The 22,639-nt window shown below is 38.8% G+C and overlaps 2 protein-coding genes across 2 annotated transcripts; both read right to left on the reverse strand.

Annotated features, from left to right (window-relative positions):
- Positions 1 to 63: 63 nt before the first annotated feature.
- spag1a (sperm associated antigen 1a) lies at positions 64 to 11,759 on the reverse strand. Its single transcript, XM_004549176.3, has 8 exons — positions 11,326 to 11,759; positions 10,128 to 10,227; positions 8,892 to 9,044; positions 8,547 to 8,704; positions 4,520 to 4,661; positions 3,625 to 3,751; positions 3,377 to 3,514; positions 64 to 2,242 (listed from the first exon to the last, which is right to left on the reverse strand). The coding sequence occupies exons 1-8, from the start codon at positions 11,678 to 11,680 to the stop codon at positions 2,237 to 2,239; spliced, it is 1,179 nt and encodes a 392-aa protein (XP_004549233.1). The 5' UTR covers positions 11,681 to 11,759; the 3' UTR covers positions 64 to 2,236.
- A 2,623-nt stretch (positions 11,760 to 14,382) lies between these two features.
- polr2k (RNA polymerase II, I and III subunit K) lies at positions 14,383 to 22,532 on the reverse strand. Its single transcript, XM_004549178.4, has 4 exons — positions 22,386 to 22,532; positions 22,117 to 22,185; positions 14,766 to 14,858; positions 14,383 to 14,583 (listed from the first exon to the last, which is right to left on the reverse strand). Exons 2-4 carry the CDS (start codon positions 22,175 to 22,177, stop codon positions 14,561 to 14,563), a joined length of 177 nt encoding a protein of 58 aa, XP_004549235.1. The 5' UTR covers positions 22,178 to 22,185; positions 22,386 to 22,532; the 3' UTR covers positions 14,383 to 14,560.
- Between the last annotated feature and the right edge of the window lie 107 nt (positions 22,533 to 22,639).

Below are 22,639 nucleotides of genomic sequence, written 5' to 3' on the forward strand. Positions count from 1 at the left end.
TTGCTGTGATCGTTTTGTGTTCATTTATTCGTGTTTCAATTTGAAAAAACACAGGCACATTAATGCATTCTTGTAGCAGTTTATTTACATTTGCATTCAGTCTATTTACATACAGTACATGCTTTTACATTCATGAATGAAGCTTTACATCAAGATTTTTTTTTTTTTTTTTAAGATAAGCCTTTTATTTTTACAACACAAAGGAAAACAAGACTGGAAAAAACTAACCTAATATTTTTATACTTGCAAAATAAACTGTGGCACAGTTTGCTACATTTTAAAGAAATACATAGCGGATGTGGGTGATTTCAAAAGCTTCTGCTCCTGTGGAGAGTTGACAGAGGTGATAAATTATGTTTGCAAAGCTTGGTAAGCATCTAATTTGTCCTTTTCAAACGTGTGTAAAAGTACATTTCAGCCTGCACACAAACGCAGGCTGAAATGTGGGAGAATGACAAGCCTGAGGGTGGAAGCTGAAAAATGACTTTCCATGGAAGCCTTTTCTGCCAAAGAAAATTTACGGTACATTAGTCAAAATTTTCGTTTAAGTCCTATTAACTCAATTAATTACTTGAAACTGGGGAGGGGAGGGGGGGTGAGATAACAGGTAAATAATTGAGATATATGAAGTTTTTTTTTTGTTTTTATTCAGAGCTTCTCGCCCCCCCCCCCCAAAAGAAATTGGTGGAAACAAGCTTTCAATTTGCAAGCATTGCTGCTTTCTCTTATAGGCTAGGCTCCCAACTCAAACAAACGAGTTATTGATGTTTTTACTTAAATAAAGTACATTTGTATCACTGTAATAAATAATTTTCTTGTAATATGACAGTTTTTGATAAATATATCTGGGTGTTTAATCAGAGCCTTATCGGGGGTCTTGTTGCAGCAATAAGGGCACAGACATGCGGACATTAGCTTTAATTTAACTACTATATACCTACACAAAAACAAAACAGTCATTAATTACATTAATTACTGAGCTACAGTACAGTGCATTGTTCTGTAAACTGTAACACTAACCTAAGCAGGGCGATATTTAAACCCAGAGAGGTACGTGAACTAAAAGTCGCTTAAAAGGGACTTTTAGTTCATGTCCCACTCACTCAAAAATTTTATTCAACATTATTTGATTTGCAGTTAAGTGACCGTTATGTATCTTATTGGTCTTTTATCGTCTGTCTGAAACAAGTCTTTTTAGTTTGTTTCTTTAAGGCCCCCCCTCCCCCTCACTATAAGCCCAAATTCTGATTGGCTGCCCTTCGACTTGCTTCTAAACAGAACCCAGTGCTTGTTAGCTCCGCCTCCTTATTCAGGCATAGCTAGAGCTGATTGACCATATAAGGAAGGGTATTCCGAGCTGACATCAGCTCAGCGCTAGTGTTAAACACAACACAATGATTACTTTATAAAAGATGATGTAATTTTTTGAAACAGTGGTAATATGAAATTCCAGCAGCATTTATCAGGCATGAAATAAAGAAAAGCATCATGGGTCCACTCTAAAGTGCTGACCTCAGACTTTTTTTTTAGCTAATCTAACCGGTGAAGCTTAAATTCACGTTAGTGCCTTTTAGGGCACTTCCCAACACTAATAGTGATGATAGTTTATGTGATGTTGTTGGCTTCTTATTTAAATTAATAGCAGCTCTTATCACACTACATGTAAACAATAACAAACGCTTTGGAATAAAATAGCTGAAGCTTTCATATCTTGCTGTGCAACACACAAACACACACTGCCTGCACTGCACTGATCCATTCCTTTCAAAGCAGATTTAAAAAAACGCAATCAAAATTAAACATTTAATCTTGGCGCATTTCATCCTAACTGTGGTAAAAATCTCAGTAAGGCACGCTTGATACGCACTCTCTTTCCCCTCTCTCAACACTCTTTAACAAGTAAGAGTGCTCTGGAGCCTGTTACATGAAACTGGACATTACATCATAACGTGAATGATTTATAGTGCGAGCGGGTCACAAGTACCTTGACATTAGCCTCTTTAAATAAAGCTTACCGTTATGTAAGCTTGTGTACTCAGGAGTTATGTGTGGTTCGCACACATTGCAGATGAAGCAGAGCTGAAAAGCTGGTCGTCCACGGTTCTCGTCCCAGGAGTTCAAAAATAGTCATTTGCATTTCTACGCTGCTTATTTGCTGTAGCCGATTGCTTTAAAAGTCCTGCAGCAGTATGGTAAGTGTCCACACCTGTCTCCACATGTGAACCAGCAGGAGACATCAAACCTGCAGGAAATCATCAAAGGTTAGCCTTTTCTATGAGGTTTTGTTTGTCTTAATAGTTTGTAACATACTTGAAGCCTTATCTGGAGATAATAAAGTGGTAAAGCCATGTTCCTAACTAATTGGAGACGTTACAAACACATATGGGATATGTCTGGATCCAGACCTGGAGGCTTGTCAACTACAGTGATTAAAGCATCCCATACTTGTTTACCAAGTATCAGCTGCCGTACCAGCAGAACAGTTTCTTTCTTCAGGTTTCAAAACCGTCAAATTAATCCTCCACACTCTTCTTCTTCTTTAGTTTGTTTCCTTCAGGGTTCACCACAGCAGATCACCTGCCTCCATCTCACCCTGTCTCTAGCATCCTCCTCTGTCCTACCAGCCCTCTGGACGTCCTGCTTCGCTACATCCTTGAACCTCCTTTGTGGTCTTTCTCTTTTCATCCTGCCTGAAAGCTCCATATTCAACATCTTTTATCCAATATATCCACTATCCCTCCTCTGGAGATGTCCAAAACATCTCAGCCTCACCATTCAAACTTTGTCTCCAACCCGCTCAGCCTGAGCTGTCCCTCTGATGCACTCTACTCTTTCTAATCCTGTTCATTGTGGTCACTCGCAATGAATAGCTTATCATCACCTCGAGCTCCACTTCCTGCCATTGCCACTGTCTCCAAATCATCTAAACCTCCCTTTTGCTGTTGCTCCTTGTCACGTTCCCTAACAGTCCGAGGGATGTGAGGAAAATAACGAAGCATGTCCAGATTGAAAAACTGAGACAAGTAGGCAAACGAATAAAGCAAAGGTTTTTATTAACAAGTAAAATGAAAGAGGCAAATGTACCGCTATCACCTTTAAAGGAAAAGAAGCATAAGAAAGCAAGTTAAAAAGGTTAAATCTCCCAAAACACCCTCCTCTGACACTCATCTCCACCCGCTCCACTCTGCCTGCAGCCTTGCTTTGGACAGTTCACCCCAGGTATTTAATCTCACCCACCTTCACTACCTCTCCTCCTTGCATAAAGGGACTGAACTTCCAGTATAGTTTTATAACCTTGTGTTGCATAATGACAACTACAATGAAAATTAAATCTAGTAATTGAGGGGCTTAAGGCGACATGATGAACTTGTTTTACCCTTGGTGTGTGCACGGTGTTGTCCATCAGGCTCTGTCTCAGCAAGCCCGTCACCACCTCGAGCTCCTGCTCCGCCTCCCGGACGTTTGGGTCCAGTCGGAGGACTTCCTGGAGGTCACTGCTAGCTGAAAGGTAGTCCTAGAGGATAGTCATTCATACAGAGAAATCAGGAATGGGAGGGGGAAGAAAAATCCAACGCATTATCTTAAAATGACAAGGAAGAGGTTTATGAGGGGGCACGCCGGCACCTGTAAACCTTTAAAAGCCAGGGCTCGTCTGTAGAAGGCTTTCTTGTTGTTCGGCTCCAGCTGCAGCGCCGAATCGCAGTCCTGCCGGGCCTCTTCGAACCGATTCAGTTTCAGGAGACAGATGGCTCTGGAGGAGAAGTAAAGGATTTGTCAGACGGTCTCTGTCAGTGATGATCAGTATGAGGATCAGGCTACGCATGGTTAGATTACTCCACACTGTTTCAAATACAAATGAAAAATCTTCAAAATATGCACTGTAGAAGAGTAGGGACAGATGCATTTTCCCCAACATTTCGCACAATATCTTGTTAATATAGAGATTTTTGCAGGATGTAATATTTACAGGGAATCCACATGTGTCCAGCAGTTTAGGCTTTCATGTTTGCAACACAATATTTCATCTGAAATTCCTTTCAAATATACCGATACACCTTCATGGGGCTTTATCCAGAGCAACAACTGGCAGTGCATCAGATTTGACATGCCAGGTGGTCATATGGTGCCCTCTACTGTTCCCCCTGTCTACCTGTAAATGGAGAATTAGCTCCCTACCGCGAGAGGCCATTTTTCTGTGCTGACAAAGTAAGATCAAAACATGCAATTTCATTGAAAACTTGTGACACTGACGAGCAACTGGGGGAATGTGAAGGTGAAGAACGACTCTCATTTAAGCCTTTGCTGCAAGAGTAGAGAAACTGGCATTATTTCAGCGGATTTTTACACAATATTTGAGCTGAAGCTTCTTACTTGATGTAGGCAGCTATTCTGTTATTTTTTGGGGGGTGGCGATCAAACTACCCACCTTTCAAACAGTGTTTCTTTTGTAAAGTAATTCAGGCGCTCTTGTTGCAAAGACCAGTCAATTCTAGCGTCTGTTTGGGTTGTTTTTTTATACCTGTTTGTGTGGAGCGCACATTCGTCAGGTTTTATGGCGAGACATTCACTGTACTTCTCCAGGGCCTCCTGGAAGTGGCCTTTCTTGACCAGACTGTTGCCTTCCTGTTTAAGCAAAGTGAAGTGGGCTTCTTTTCTTCTGGCTGTTGGCAGAAAAATGTTTTTTTTTCCAACTGAAAAAGATAACTTCATAAAGAGTTCATTTTCTTCAGTGCAAGTTATTGATTGGTTAGACAGATCTGGGGCAGACTGTACTGAATGGTTTGTCTTTCAACAAGCCTCTTCTACAATTTCTTCACACCGTTTCAGGCCTTAATAAATCCAGCCTGTCGGCAGCAGTCTCTGTGGACCAGCGGAGATGAGTCAACTCCTCCTTAGTTAGCGATCGGCTGTGCTGAAAAAGCCAATGCGGCTAATGAGTTGTGGAAAAGACACACGCAGCGGTACTTAAACATAAACACAGACTCACAGGTACACAAAAAGATAACATTAATCAAATGACACAGCTACTACTGCCAACTCTCGAAAAAACGAGCTCAGCAGGCATTAAAAGTAATATACACTCACTAGCCTCTGGATTAGGTACACCTGTTCAACTTCTCTTTAACAAAATTATCTAATCAGCCAATCACATGGCAGCAACTCAGTGCATTTAGGTATTTAGATGTGGTCAAGACGGCCTGCTGAAATTCAAATTAAGATTCGATACAGAAAACAAAGGTGATGTGAGTGATTTTCTGTCTGAGTATTTCTGAAACTGTTGGCCAGCTGGGATTTCCCCCCACAAACATCTCTAGAGTTTTTGGACAATGGTCAAAGAAAACAGAGAAAACATCTACTGAGCCAAAGTTCTCTGGAGAAAATGCCTGTTGATGTCAGAAGTCAGAGGAGAATGCTTCAGGCTGAAAGGAAGGGAACAGTAACTCAGATAACCACTTGTCTCAACCAAGTCATGCAGACGAGCATCTCTAAATGCACAACAAATGAGGAACCTGAAGCAGACGGGCCTCAGAAACAGAAGAGCACACCTCCTGTCAGCTAAAAACAGGAAACTGAAGCTACAGTTCATACTGGCTCACCTAAATTGGACGACAGACTGGAGAAATGCTGTCTGGTCTGATGAGTAATGATTATTGCTGCAACATTCACATGTCAGGGTCAGAATTTGGCAAAAATACATGAAAGCATTGAATCAATCCCACCTTATATCAACAGTTCAGGAGGTCCAACCCAGTAATAACAAAGTATAACTAATAAAGTGTTCAGACAGAGTTACTTTAGAAAGCATTCAGGCCCAAAGCACTATAAAACTACTGAATTAAAAAGCCTGAACCAGCTTTTGAAACTCTTTTTCATTTGTCTCTACCAAGAAAATTCTACTTTCATCCATTTACAATTGAACCAAAGCACAAAGTGAAAAGGCCTGCATGCTTTCTGAAGCAGCTCGGTGCTGAAAGCTTATTTTTTTCCTTTAGCTGAGACGTCCGTCGATACCACAAACCACTCAGTGCTCTGTTGCTGGGAAACTAAATTGATATGTGGAGCATGAGTATTTGAGATCAATCACCTCTGAAGCTGATACAAGCTGGGAGTCAAGCTGTAAGGAGATAATTTAACAGATACAATCTAATAACATTACCAATAACACAGTCAAAACAGACGCGCTGGCACCGGCGCTGAAGCGTAGTGGCAGGTTAGGAGGTTTCGGGGCTGTGGGAGAATAATAACACAAGCTTGTGCAATCTTTGATTACAGGGTTATTTTGATGCTAGCTTGCTGTAGAGGTTGTGTTTAATTCTTTTCAATCCAAGCATCAATAGATATGTAATTTCCTCTGGCGGATAACACAGCTGTGTTTGCAAATGCCGAGAGAGCAATAGCTTTAATCATCGCCACTAACGCTAGCTCAACTAATAAATGCAATGCTCATTTAACTTGTGTTGTTGCAATTAAAGGCATATTAACATATTAATGAACTCGAGGCTTCATTAAGTCTAATTGTTTTAACGGATAAAATTATAATTGTCAGAATTTTAATTCATTTTAACTCTTTTATTAAGGAGCACAGTTTGGTGTTGTTTTGTGTTGCGTGTTTGCGGTTTTATTTCCTGTTTTGGGGAAATCAACATGAAGACAGAAACAACACAAACGTGAGTTTATGAATGAATGAATTGAACATTTGAGACACTCAGATTGACTTGTTGTATTAGAGAATTGTAGATGTACACAAACAACTGCAGATTCTAAGATCATCAGTCCAATTTTACATAAGTACAAGTTATTCAGATGTGTCACAACTTTGCTAATGTCCGGAAGAAGACCCAAACTGTCACCCTCATATGAGAGGAAATTGATTTGAATGTTCAGGAACCAACAAGGCTCAAGCCATGAACTGGAAGCTACTGGGACACCAGCATCACTGTCCAGTGAAGTCAGTTTTACACCACACACTGAGATGGTGCTGATCACAAAAGAAGCCTCTGCTCCAAAATCGACACCTTCAAATTTGCAAACTCCTTCTGGAGAAAAGTTTAATGGTCAGATGAGACAAATATTAAACTATTTGGCCTCAATGGTAAGAAGTATGTTTGGAGGAGTAAAGGTGAGGCTTTCAAGCCTAAGAAGACTGCACTAGCTGTCAAGCATGGTGGTGGTAGCATCATGCTATGAGGCTGTTTTGCTGCCAATGGTATTGTTGGATGGAAAAATGAAGAAGGAGGACTACCTCCAAATTCTTCAACTTCACCACAACAGTTGGATGTTTGAAACCTGAACACATTTGCATGTTCCAACAGGACAATGATCCCGTTCCCATTATGAATGGATAAAGCAGGCTAACATTAAACTTCAACCCCGCTGAAACTTTGTGTAATACACGTCAAAGCTGGTTCTGAGCCAGAAAACCAACTAATTTAAATTAAGTTTTCTGCCATTACAATCACTCAAATATCTACCCAGAATTATTCCAGAAGCTTGCTGATGGCTACCAAAGACATCTTGTCAAGGTGCAACTTGCATGTAACCACATATTAATGGGGCTGTATGTATATATACTGCTGACCTTGTTTGGATCAGAGAAAATTCAAAATAAATTCAAACCAATCCAATCACCCAATCCTTATCTTTTAAAGACATTATGATGTGTGCAGTACAATCATTCCACCCTGGAAAAAGAAACGTTCAATGAACTCATTAAAACCTCAAAGTTACCACCACATTCTTGCTCATAATGAGCAGATGTGAACTTCTGGCCACAACTTTATTTTACCACAGTTTATAATAACTTAAGATGCTGTCTTACATTTCTTATTGTTGGCATGGCGTCATTCCTCCTCAGTATGATGGAACAAAATGCATTACTGTAGGAGGTAGTGATTAACAGTGCTGCGTATTTGCTGTGACAAATTTAAGCAGCACACATGTTGCTTTTAACACTTACAACTTCGATCACTTCCTGTCTCCTTCTGTTTCTGGCTTCATATTCATTCAGCTTTGTATGTGTTAGATCGTGTGTTTGGAGTTTTTCATTAGACAAGTACAAGTAAACAGATTTATCTGTTAGTGTTGTTGTGAGTTTTACAGCCTTATACTGCTCCAAAACTATTTACATATATTTGCATTTATGGCACATTTGGAGTCTCCTGGTTCTTGTGAGCAGTTCGAGCGCAGAGGAAACTTGACCTGGATTGTTCCATTACAGCAGCACTATAGTCTGTGTGGATCGTCTTTACTTTGCATTATTGATAGTACACCCAGACAAACACACACACACACACACACAGAGTCTCTCAGCTGGAGCACCTTCACCACTACTCAGCATTTGCACGCTGATTCTGCTCACTGACTTCTGCTGCTGCTTTATTGTTCAATTATTTACTGTTTCTTTTAAAAATGCTACGTGAATGAAATCACCCAAAGAACTGTCTTTAGTCAAGAAAATCTGGATTTCTTTAAAAGGCTTCTTTGTTTGCATCAGATGTGCTCATCACATTTAACCACTTAAACCCACAGGAATGGTTGTTCCTCACCTTCCTCCTGGGCTGCTCTGGCGGCCCTGGCCTGGGCCTGCTCGATGCTGATTGGTTTCTCTCGGTGTTGCAACTGCACAGACAGGGGGACGACGGGAATCTCTGGAAGCTTCTGTCTCCACTCGGGCCCATCCTGCTCAATCAGCATCTTTGTGAGCCTGTCAGAGAACAAAGAGACTGAAACTAGTATCGTAAAGTGTTTCGCATTAGCAAGACTCGCGCAGGGACCCAAAGGGAAACTGAAATGACTGAGACGACTTGGTGTTACGTAAAATCTGACTAAACATGCACCAGCACATGAAGCGGCTGAAGTTTCCCGTGTTTGGATTTTTGTGTTCAGCTGACCTGTGGATGCTGTCGTGAGCCGCCTGTATCCCTGTGTCTAACTGCAGGACGGTCTTATAATCCACGTAGGCCTTTCTGTAGCGCTCCAGTGACTCATAGGCCATGGCTCGACGCAACAGAGGCTTCAAGGAATAGGGCTGCAGCTCCAAAGCCCTAAGAGGATCAGAGAGAAGAGGCGGAGACCGAGGGATCTGAACATGTGAATGAATATTTGACCGACAGGCTGTCGCAGCCTTTAGAGCAAAGAAACAAAAAGCAGGAAGCTGCTGGATCCAAAACTGCATCACTGTGGATGATCTACATGCTGTGTTCCACAGTTACAGAGAAAACAGTTACAATCAGGGTGTGGAAAAGCAGCTTGTCATTCAGTTTTCATGTAAATAATATTGAATTTAAATAAAACACAGCCCACGTGTCCCCAACTGGGTAATGTCAGCTTTTGAGTTTTGCAGGTTCATGACTTCCTCTAGTTTTGAGAAATGATTTTGTTCTAGTTCAGTATTCTTCACGGTCTTCTGTTAATGGTTTATTTAATATGAGCTTTTTTATTTGTCCCTATAGTTCTTTGCTTGCTTGTAGATGACTTAAGGTTTATTGGTTCCCTTTTGTTAATCCCACTGTGTCCCTCCAGTCTTGTCTCTGTCTCTTGTCTTTCACTGTTAACTTCACATGTTCGAGCCTTTGTTGGTATCTTATTTCCTGCTTCGTTTTGGTGGTCTTTTGTCTTTTGTGCTTTGTATCTAATTCATATTCTCTTGTCTCATTATCCCTGATTTGTTCCTGCTGTGTCTCCCACTTTTGACTCTGTTAAAATAGTGAGTATAAGACAAAAAAGCACAAAAAGTCCCCCTTTAATAAGTTATTCATAAGTTTTCTTGGCTGATCTCTTTAGCCCAATCTCTATCTATGCGTTTCTCTCTTTATAAGCTGGTACTGGTAAGAGTAGATGTTCCAATCAGGCTGTAATTGTTGCCACTTTGGGAAAATTAAAGTGGCAACAATTGTTTGTGGCATTCAGAGCCTTTTCAAACCAGCTATCTCGCAAATAAAATCACACATAAACTTAGCACTCCACAAGATGGTTACGACCATGACACCAGAACGGTTCTGGTTCTGGCCATCTTTTAAATACAGTCTGTGATCTGACAGTGTTTTGGGGTGTGATGTCAGATCTGTGGATTCATCTCTCAAACCTGGAAGTTATAACCAGTAATAAAACCGACACTAGTCACGTACTTGTTGCAGTCCTGTATGCAGTCTGTGCTGTTTCCCTCCTTCAGGTAACAGGCTGCTCTGTTGGAGTAGAGAATACACAGGTCCTCTGGACTATCAATGCCTGCAAGGGGACAACCATAATCACATTTCTGAATGACCAGATTCATTTACGTCATCTTGTGATCTGAAAAGCAGGTGTAAGGCCATGCTACACATCCATATTACCAGCAGTTCTTTAGACTTTGTGGCCTAAAGTGCTCGAGAGAGAAGCGAAATCAAGAGAAGTGAAGCAGTTCAATTGCAAGTGTCCAGAAACGCTGAAGGGGTGAAAGGCAGACAGATAAAAGGCTGTGTTAAGAGATCCCTCGGTAGAGTCATTTTCTCCACTGTCCTTTCCACTCTAGTGCAGTTTCATAACCGCTGGGAGAGCATCAGTCTTATGTACAGCTTCCACAACCCACAGCGCATCATCATTATCATACACTGTTCTCACCAGCTTTCTGATTGAAGTCTATGATTAATCAAGTCTAAACGTTTGGAATCTGGCTACAGTGCAAGTGCAGAAAAAGCCTTCACACTTGCCAGCTACAAGAGTAAAAGTCAGCTGAGTGCTCTCTGTGCAGCGTGGCATTGAGCCTCACGTAAAAGCCCCATGCATCAGCACACGACTTCCATTGACAGCAACTTGTCCTGTGCCAACACTCCACTGCAATCACAAATCACCGGTGCAGAGACGCCTTGTGTCTCTGCTTCATGCTAAAAAGTGAAGTGACCTGAAGTCATCCTGCAGGCTGACTGGAAAAACAGTGGTATAATGCATTCAAAACTGACACGGGATACGTTGGATTGTGGAACCAGGTGACACTGAGTCAACTTGTTTGTGATACCCTTACCAGGGCTAAGTCACAGATGCTACGAGAGGGTGTCTCTCAGGCTCTGTGACACCCATCTGCTGTTTTTGGCGACTCTACACTGAGTCACAGAGGTGGAAAAGCTACTCCAAGGAATCCAAGGATGAAAATAAACAAGAAATAACTTTCTGGTAGCAAAATTACTGTTATTTTCTAAAACTATACATGGTTTAATCAATGAATCAAGAAATTAGCAGTTAGATAAAGCTCCTCTAACTATGCTATAGTATCGTGGCTATAATCAGATTTGTTTATCCTAGGATCACATGCTGTGTAAGAGAAAAGAAACCGCTCATGTCACCCCCCACCTGCTTCAGCACATCCCTCAATGGCCTGGGTGTACTTCTCCAAGGCGTCTCCAAACTGTCCGTGTTTGAAGAGATGATTCCCTTCATTCTTGAGCCGGGCCAGGTGAGGAGGTAGGGCCCCGGCGGGAGCATCCAGGTAACTTGTGTCCACTGCAGGGCTGTCCTCCTTCTTCTCTTGCCCACCAGCAGGGCTGTTTTCTCTCTGAGTGCCATTGACCGCCCCCTTCTGTGGAGCCATGTGAGGCTTTCCCCCGCTGCTTCCACCCCCGCTTCGTGTCCCACTCCCTGCTGTGGCCTGATCCGCGCTCGCTGCCCCTCCTCCGCCGCCCGGAGGTTTCTCCTGCGCGTTCCCCATAGCTGCAATCCCTCTGCAGTGTGCTCAAACTCTGCCTCTACCTCTCTCAGAGCCGCAGCTACATCTGAGCCTGGATGGGGATTTCTGCTGGACACACCCCCGACATGAGGCGTCAGATGTGATGTCAGCGAGGGGGAGGGGGGAGTGCCACAGCGATGCAGTGCTGCAGTAGGACAGCTCTGAAGGGAGAGCCTCAGTTTAGACTTCAGAGCAGAGGAAACCTGGACCAGACACACACATGCGAGACACTTTGATGCTTTAATTCATCAAATTGTAAGAAAAAAAACCATTATAATTTTGATTATACATGATTTACGCTGTATTACTGGAGAAGAAGTAACTGACAGGCAACATTTTGACACAGTGGAAAGATATAAATGTTTAATTACTCTTAGGATAATTGGAGTGAGCTGCAAATCTGATCAACAGCAAACAAACAGAATATTAATCATGTAAAATTACATTTTGTTGATGGAAAACTCAGTCCAGTAATGAAAACAATCATTGAATCCAGTCCTGTTTGTCACCTAAAGGGTAGTTCAGCAAAGTAATTACTTTGTTGATGAGAACACGTTGTTCATAACTCTCTCAGCAGCATCTTAGCTGGAAGCAGCTCTCTGTCCAGCACCGGGAAATTAAATCAGGCTTATTTTCTATTGGTCAACATTTTGGCATGTAATTACATCAAATCACAGGTTCACACAAATGTTTTATTAGAATCTTTTAAAGATGGAAGTTTGAAATGAAATAGCTGCTAAACCCAAGTGCAAGTAATGATCCCAGTGAAGGCTTTGTTTGCTATTTGATTTGGTATCTCATCTTAATGAAACACATCATTTTAGTTTTTTGTTATTATCTATTATTTGTTGTGTCTTATTTGTGTAATATGCACCTTTTTGCACCTTTGAGTAGAGAGAGCGCAACAGTTTGAAATCTTTGTGGTAAGCCAAACTAAAAAGTTGCCATGCAGATATTAAGGGACTAAATGAACAAAAAAAACAGATTTAGATTTAAATCAACTTAAAAGCTAAACTTGGGGAAACAGTGTAATTTAAAGAAGTTAAAGCTATCATAGTGCTGCTTTAGATCAAAAATACACTCAATGGACACTTAAGTACACCTTGCTTGTACTGGGTTGTGTCATGTTTCGGCTGTGTGGCAGGCAGGAGAGGACCCAAACGCAAACTCACGGGGACAGAACTTGAACTCAAAAGCACAGCTTTAATTGCTGGAAAAATAGAACACAGGCAATACAAAACTAAACTGGGAAAGCTAATCATAAAGTATACCAGGAGACTCGGGGAGAATCACACACAGCATGAGGGAGACTACGACACTGACAAAGAGAAACACAGGGCTTAAATACACAGAGGGATAACGAGGGAATGAGACAGAAGGAGAGCACAGCTGGGAGTAATCAGGCTGGACGAGACAAGGGAAGCAAAACTAGAAATACTCACATGAGACATGGACCTTCAAAGTAAAACAGGAAACACACTGACTGAATTCTAAACATGCAAACTTAACAGCAACTGGGGAGACAGAACATAGGAACCTGAAACATGGTACAAAACATCACAGTGGACATAACATGGAACACAGGGAAGCCATATGACAAAGCCAAAGAACTAAACCTATGATAACCATAACAGACCTATGGAAACAAGAAACAGTACAACAAAGGACTCAAAACATAAACCATAATATAAAAACACAAGATCTCTTCAAAATAAAATAGGAAACATAATGAGACGCAGACATGACAACCAGAACTTGACAACGTAAGACACAGACATGAAACACATGAAGAGCAGGGGAGACTTAACATGGGTTGGAAACACAAGGGGGAACTAATAAGCAAATGAACATAGGAGACCTAATGAGCTTAAACATACTATAAACATCAAAATGAACTAAAACTCAAAACACTGGGTCATAAGACCCAGGATCGTGACAGGTTGGTCCCCCTTTTGCAATCAGTTACCTTAACTCTTTAATTCTTCTTCTATTGTGCAATTTTGGTGAGCCAGTATGTTTCCTGTTCTTTGTGGACAGGAAACTGAGGGACCCAATGCGGTCTTCTGTAGCTGTAGCCGGTCTCCTTCAGGGTTTTACGTTGTGCATTCAGATACGCTCTTCCGAATAAGTCGCTTGTAAGCAGTTGTCATTTGAGTTACTGTTGCTTTTTTCTTTCTTTTGTTTTTTTAATCGTCTCAAAACTCTGTCCAATCCTCTCTGGCGTCAATGATGCAATTTCACCTAGAGAACTGCCACTCACTGGATATTTTTTCTCTTTGGGAGATGGCTGTGGGAAAATCCTGGTAGATCAGCCTGTCTGGTACCAATAACCATCCTACAGTCAAAGTCAATAAAAAAAAAACCTTTGGGGGTGAGGGGAAGAAAACATCGCAGTCTCATTTAATCTTTATTACTATGAAAAAGGCCAAAAAAACAGTTTGCATTACACAAAATCAGGTTACTTCCCCCTGCTGCATTTTGTTATTCTGAAAGGCAGAGTCCATTTCAGGGGTCGAAAAGCTGCAAACATCTCATAGCAACAGACCAATTACACGTGACTACATGAATATAGAAAAGTCTACAAGAGCTGAAACACAAATTTTCCTGTCGTCATGGAGATGCTACTACCGGTAATTAAATCAGCTCATCAGTTAGAAAAACTGGGAAAAAACAGTCTTGACCAGTTAAAATAGTTATTATTTAATAAACCAAAACAAACTTTCATACATTTTTGACAAGCAAATGTATTGTTTAGACCGAGAATAAAATGAGTAGTTCACAAATCTGAAGCCAGGTCTATTTATTTACATGATCCCACACTACAAACAGTAAACAGAGTCAAAACTGCTCCTCTCCTCTTCTTCATCGGGCATCGAATACAACCACTGAAATCAGAGAGTCAAGGAAATCCACAGCAAACGTAGCAACCAATTCATAAAATATCAATCAAAATCAAAATATCTGAACACTCTTTAGCAAAAAGACTCACATCTGAAATAAACAAGTCAACTGGTCATTTTTAATGTTTTCACAAGTTGTCTTCATGCACACAAAGTCAAAAGGATACATCTCTTTGTTCTCTTCTTGTACATGATCCTGTAGCCACACTCTCTGCATCTGATCGGATCGCGGGCTTTGATTTCGTTCTCGGTGTGACATTCTGCAAGTGACGAGAGAAAACATGGTGTTATGTGGTCAAGTTCAGTTTGAGCAGAGCAGAGCAGCGGGCAACACCCCCTCACATAGTTTTTCTGCTGATGTTAATGACAGAGAAAGTTTGGACCTATGCAGCTACTGAGTCAGCAGAGTGTTGGTAACTTTTATTCACTTAGCGCACGCCTCTGAATTCAAAGAGGTGTGGCCCAACATTTAGTCCATAATGTGTAAGATGTATTCATTTCAGTTCATTCAGATTGTTACTGAGTTTTTACACCTTGCCAAAAAACTTATTAGAACTAAAATCAGGGTGGTTCTTTTTCCAGATGCAAGATGACCAACATTACGTAATCATGGTGAAATAATTATTATTGGTTCCAAAATAGTAACATTGTATCAGACTGTAAAGGAGGTTTAATATTTCCCACTGTAAACATCTAGTGAGCCTAATGTGTATGTTATGTCCTCCAGATGTCTCCACCACAGTGGATTAAGTAGTAAAGACACTATTCAAACACAAGAACATCATGTAACTCTCAGTTAGTACTTGTGTTTTGCACCTGGAAGCACAAATACCCACAAGGTAAAAAAAAAAGAAAAAGAAAATCATCATACATACATACAGAACAATACAATCAACTTATCCCAAGCTAACTATGATTAAAACAGAGATTAGAAAAGGAGTAGGGGTCATGAGGCTATAAAGGCACCTGAGATGTAATTTCAGTGAACGGAAATTCCACACATGCCAGGTATCACAGCTTTGAATGCACAGACCGGTTTACAATAGGCAAGTTTTGGGCTCCAAGTGTTAATTAGTACCAATACTGAACTCATATTTATAATTACAGACGGTAGTTATGCGAATTTTCATGTATTAGGTAAAACAGGACATGATATAGTGTGCTAGACGGTTTTCTCTAAAAACTAGTGTTGTAATACCTGGAAAAATACACTCTTAGCGATCTCTGAAGCATTAACTACGGATTAATCCTTAATTTATTAATGTCGGAGAGGCTAGTTATACACTCTAAATTGACTGGTGTCAAGCCAGCCTCCAATTCGAGACTTGCAGTCAAGCCAGCCTCCAGTTGATTTTACGTTCCCTGTGTTTTCAAAGTATTACGGGAATGGATGTGGAAACCAGATTTCAAAATAAAAGCCAACTTCGAGTGAATTAACAGATATGTTAAGAACATAATAACATATAATTTAGGCTTTTTTTTTTTTAGAAACTCTAATGTTACATCTACATGACACAGCCTTGTACCCTAATTGTGCCCTGTCAAGGCCATCTTATTTTGGATTTCAAAGTAAAAGCCCTGTGAATCTTCATTTTTGAACTACTCTTTCAATGAATTCATAATGCTCTTAAAAGCAAAAGTCGTATTTCCAAATACTATTTGAACTTTGTATCAACACTTTCCAACCGCAGTCTTTTTCACAGTAATACCATATCAAATAAATTCTTTCTGATTTTGCTTTTCATAGTAATGGCCCTTTGAAATTGCCGATATTTGACTTAATCTTCTAACGATTCAAAATGCTCTAAAATGGAAAATTCCTGTTTCCACAGGGTAATTCCACCTTAGATCAACAGTATACAACCCCACAGTGATACCATATCAATATCAAGTCATTCTGATTTTGCTTTCAAAAATAAAAGCCCTTTCAAATTGTCCATAATTGACCTAACTTTCAGTGATTTCAAAATGCTCTAAAATGAAAAATTCTTGTTTCCACAGGGTAATTCCACCTTAGATCAACAGTATACAACCCCACAGTGACACCATATCAATATCAAGTCATTCTGATTATGCCTTCCAAAATAAAAGACTTTTCAAATTGTCCATAGTTGACCTACCTTTCAGTGATTTCAAAATGCTCTTAAATAGAATTTTGCTGTTTCCACAGGGTAATTCCACTTTAGATCAACAGTATACAACCCCACGGTGATACCATATCAATATCAAGTCATTCTGATTTTGCTTTTCATAGTAATGGCCCTTTGAAATTGCCGATATTTGACTTAATCTTCTAACGATTCAAAATGCTCTAAAATGAAAAATTCTTGTTTCCACAGGGTAATTCCACCTTAGATCAACAGTATACAACCTCACAGTGATACCATATCAATATCAAGTCATTCTGATTTTGCTTTCAAAAATAAAAGCCCTTTCAAATTGTCCACAATTGACCTAACTTTCTGTGATTTCAAAATGCTCTAAAATGAAAAATTCTTGTTTCCACAGGGTAATTCCACTTTAGATCAATAGTATACAACCTCACAGTGATACCATATCAATATCAAGTCATTCTGATTTTGCTTTCAAAAATAAAAGCCCTTTCAAATTGTCCATAATTGACCTAACTTTCAGTGATTTCAAAATGCTCTAAAATGAAAAATTCTTGTTTCCACAGGGTAATTCCACCTTAGATCAACAGTATACAACCCCACAGTGACACCATATCAATATCAAGTCATTCTGATTATGCCTTCCAAAATAAAAGACTTTTCAAATTGTCCATAGTTGACCTACCTTTCAGTGATTTCAAAATGCTCTTAAATAGAATTTTGCTGTTTCCACAGGGTAATTCCACTTTAGATCAACAGTATACAACCCCACGGTGATACCATATCAATATCAAGTCATTCTGATTTTGCTTTCAAAAATAAAAGCCTTTTTAAATTGTCCATAATTGACCTAACTTTCAGTGATTTCAAAATGCTCTTAAATAGAATTTTGCTGTTTCCACAGGGTAATTCCACTTTAGATCAACAGTATACAACCCCACGGTGATACCATATCAATATCAAGTCATTCTGATTTTGCTTTTCATAGTAATGGCCCTTTGAAATTGCCGATATTTGACTTAATCTTCTAACGATTCAAAATGCTCTAAAATGAAAAATTCTTGTTTCCACAGGGTAATTCCACCTTAGATCAACAGTATACAACCTCACAGTGATACCATATCAATATCAAGTCATTCTGATTTTGCTTTCAAAAATAAAAGCCCTTTCAAATTGTCCACAATTGACCTAACTTTCTGTGATTTCAAAATGCTCTAAAATGAAAAATTCTTGTTTCCACAGGGTAATTCCACTTTAGATCAATAGTATACAACCTCACAGTGATACCATATCAATATCAAGTCATTCTGATTTTGCCTTCCAAAATAAATGCCCTTTCAAATTGAACATATACGGCCTACTTTTTTGACGATTTCAAAATGTTCTTAAACAGAATTTTGCTGTTTCCACAGGATAATTTCACTTTAGTTCAACAGTATACAACCTCACGATGTTACCATATCAATTTCAAGTCATTCTGATTTTGCTTTCAAAAATAAAAGCATTTTCAAACTGCCCATATCTGACTTGATCCTGGAACAATTTCAAAATGCTCTAAAATGGAAAATTCCTGTTTCCACAGGGTAATTCCACCTTAGATCAACAGTATACAGCCCCACAGTGATACCATATCAATATCAAGTCATTCTGATTATGCCTTCCAAAATAAATGCCCTTTCAAATTGAGCATATATACGACCTACTTTTTTAACGATTTCAAAATGTTCTTAAAAAGAATTTTGCTGTTTCCACAGGATAATTTCACTTTAGGTCAACAGTATACAACCTCACGATGTTACCATATCAATATCAAGTCATTCTGATTATGCCTTCCAAAATAAAAGACTTTTCAAATTGCCAAGATACGACCTACTCTTTTAAAGATTTCAAAATGCTCTAAAAGTGAAAATTGCTGTTTCCACAGGATAATTTCACTTTAGGTCAACAGTATACAACCTGACGATGTTACCACATCAATATCAAGTCATTCTGATTTTGCTTTCAAAAATAAAAGACTTTTCAAAATGCCCATATCTGACTTGATCCTGGAACAATTTCAAAATGCTCTAAAATGGAAAATTCCTGTTTCCACAGGGTAATTCCACCTTAGATCAACAGTATACAGCCCCACAGTGATACCATATCAATATCAAGTCATTCTGATTTTGTTTTCAAAAATAAAAGCCCTTTCAAATTGTCCACAATTGACCTAACTTTCAGTGATTTCAAAATGCTCTAAAATGGAAAATTCCTGTTTCCACAGGATAATTTCACTTTAGGTCAACAGTATACAACCTCACGATGTTACCATATCAATTTCAAGTAATTCTGATTATGCCTTCCAAAATAATGGCCTGTTGAAAATGCCCATAATTTACCTAACTTTCAGTGATTTCGGAATGCTCTAAAAAGGAAATTTTCTGTTTCCACAGAATAATTTCACTTTAAATCAACAGTATACAACCTCACGATGTTACCATGTCAATTTCAAGTCAGTCTGATTTTGCTTTTCAAAATAAAAGCTTTTTCAATTTGCCCATATATGACTTACTCTTGGAGCGAATTCAAAATGCTCTAAGATGGAAAATTGCTGTTTCCACAGCATAATTCCACTTTAGATCAATAGTATCCAACCCCACAGTGATACCATATCAATATCAAATCAGTCTGATGTTGCCTTCCAAAATAAAAGACTTTTCAAATTGCCGATATACGACCTACTCTTTTAAAGAATTCAGAACGCTCTAAAAATGAAACTTGCTCTTTCCACAGGATGAATCCATGTTAGATCAAAAGTGTACATCCACACCATGGTACTACTTCAATTTCAAGTCACTCTGATTTTGCCTTCCAAAATAAAAGTATTTTCAAATTGCCCGTAGACGACCTACTCGTTTAACGATTTCAAAATGCTCTTAAATTGAAAGATGCTGTTTCCACAGGATAATTCCACTTTAGATCAACAGTATCCAACCCGACAGTAAAACCATGTAAATTTTATGTTGGTCTGATTTCGCCTTTCAAATTAATGGCCCGTCGAATTTGTCCATATGTGATATACTCTTTCAATTATTTCAGAATGTTTTAAAAATGAAAATTGCTGTTTCAACACATATTGGGTTTTCATTTTGAAAAGCAAAATCAGACTCAATTGATTATGACAGAATTGAATCATAAAGATGATGTAAAAGGAAGCTGAAATTGCCACTAGGTTGTAATTGATAGTACGTTTATATTTTAAGTCTGTGGAAAGATGTCATGGTTGGTCTGCAAGCTGTTTTGTAATTTCTTTATTTAGAATGACATCTTTCCACAGACTTAAAATATAAACGTACTATCAATTACAACCTAGTGGCAATTTCAGCTTCCTTTTACATCATCTTTATGATTCAATTCTGTCATAATCAATTGAGTCTGATTTTGCTTTTCAAAATGAAAACCCAATATGTGTTGAAACAGCAATTTTCATTTTTAAAACATTCTGAAATAATTGAAAGAGTATATCACATATGGACAAATTCGACGGGCCATTAATTTGAAAGGCGAAATCAGACCAACATAAAATTTACATGGTTTTACTGTCGGGTTGGATACTGTTGATCTAAAGTGGAATTATCCTGTGGAAACAGCATCTTTCAATTTAAGAGCATTTTGAAATCGTTAAACGAGTAGGTCGTCTACGGGCAATTTGAAAATACTTTTATTTTGGAAGGCAAAATCAGAGTGACTTGACCTTAACATCGTATCTCTGTGGGGTTGTATACTGTTGATTTAAAGTGAAATTATTCTGTGGAAACAGAAAATTTCCTTTTTAGAGCATTCCGAAATCACTGAAAGTTAGGTAAATTATGGGCATTTTCAACAGGCCATTATTTTGGAAGGCATAATCAGAATTACTTGAAATTGATATGGTAACATCGTGAGGTTGTATACTGTTGACCTAAAGTGAAATTATCCTGTGGAAACAGCAATTTTCACTTTTAGAGCATTTTGAAATCACTGAAAGTTAGGTCAATTGTGGACAATTTGAAAGGGCTTTTATTTTTGAAAGCAAAATCAGAATGACTTGATATTGATATGGTATCACTGTGGGGCTGTATACTGTAAATACAGAGTGGAATTATCCTGTGGAAACAAGAATTTTTCATTTTAGAGCATTTTGAAATCACTGAAAGTTAGGTCAATTGTGGACAATTTGAAAGGGCTTTTATTTTTGAAAACAAAATCAGAATGACTTGATATTGATATGGTATCACTGCGGGGTTGTATACTGTTGATCTAAGGTGGAATTACCCTGTGGAAACAAGAATTTTTCATTTTAGAGCATTTTGAATCGTTAGAAGATTAAGTCAAATATCGGCAATTTCAAAGGGCCATTACTATGAAAAGCAAAATCAGAATGTCTTGATATTGATATGGTAACATCGTGAGGTTGTATACTGTTGATCTAAAGTGGAATTACCCTGTGGAAACAGGAATTTTCCATTTTAGAGCATTTTGAAATCACTGAAAGGTAGGTCAATTATGGACAATTTGAAAAGGCTTTTATTTTTGAAAGCAAAATCAGAATGACTTGATATTGATATGGTATCACTGCGGGGTTGTATACTGTTGATCTAAAGTGGAATTACCCTGTGGAAACAAGAATTTTTCATTTTAGAGCATTTTGAATCGTTAGGAGATTAAGTCAAATATCGGCAATTTCAAAGGGCCATTACTATGAAAAGCAAAATCAGAAAGAATTTATTTGATATGGTATTACTGTGAAAAAGACTGCGGTTGGAAAGTGTTGATACAAAGTTCAAATAGTATTTGGAAATACGACTTTTGCTTTTAAGAGCATTATGAATTCATTGAAAGAGTAGTTCAAAAATGAAGATTCACAGGGCTTTTACTTTGAAATCCAAAATAAGATGGCCTTGATAGTGACAGGGCACAATTAGGGTACAAGGCTGTGTCATGTAGATGTAACATTAGAGTTTCTAAAAAAAAAAAAAAAAGCCTAAATTATATGTTATTATGTTCTTAACATATCTGTTAATTCACTCGAAGTTGGCTTTTATTTTGAAATCCGGTTTCCACATCCATTCCCGTAATACTTTGAATACACAGGGAACGTAAAATCAACTGGAGGCTGGCTTGACTGCAAGTCTCGAATTGGAGGCTGGCTTGACACAAGTCTAAATTGAGCTGTAATTTATTATTTGTCAACTTATTATGAGAGAATTGTTACTATGAAGGAACACATTATGAACAATATGTAAGGTCTATGCGGTGTAATGTAAGAAAAACATCCAGAGGAGAAGCAGCCGTGATGGCAGTGATGAAAGGTTTGCATTAGAGCAGGTAAAATCGTACTGTTTGCATTACCAGCGGTGGTATTACTAAAGTAAACGTTGTAACATACCTCCACATATGTAGATCATAGGCTGCTGCTTGGGCGGCTGTAGATCTTTCTGCGTATCCATTTCTGATTCTTAACAAAAAAATAGAGACAGAGAGATAACTGTTAACAACATGCTACCAGAAACAGCATGGTACTGCCCGAAACAGACTAAAACAACCCAACCGGTATTTAGAGCAAACAACAAATATCTTTAAAGTATCTAAAAACGCTGCATAAACCTAACAGATACGGAGTACACAGGATGGAAAGATAATAACAAGGTTTCTCACCGTTTAAACACGTTAGCTGTTAGCTGTTTACCTCTCTTTTCATACTCCACAAGGCTCCTGCCTGCACATGCGTAGAACAGTCGTGCACCTCACAGCAAAGTCGCTTGTGATTGGTCGGACGATGTCTTTGAAAGAGACCAGAGAAAGAAATTGTATTTTTGTGAACAGCTCTATTATCAGTAACATTTTATTCACAAGTTTCAGTTGTTTAATTGATACAAATTATTCAATGTTTCTAAGGAGAGTCTTTTAAG

The sequence above is a fragment of the Maylandia zebra genome, linkage group LG22 (assembly GCF_041146795.1).
Source record: "Maylandia zebra isolate NMK-2024a linkage group LG22, Mzebra_GT3a, whole genome shotgun sequence".
NCBI lineage: Eukaryota > Metazoa > Chordata > Actinopteri > Cichliformes > Cichlidae > Maylandia > Maylandia zebra.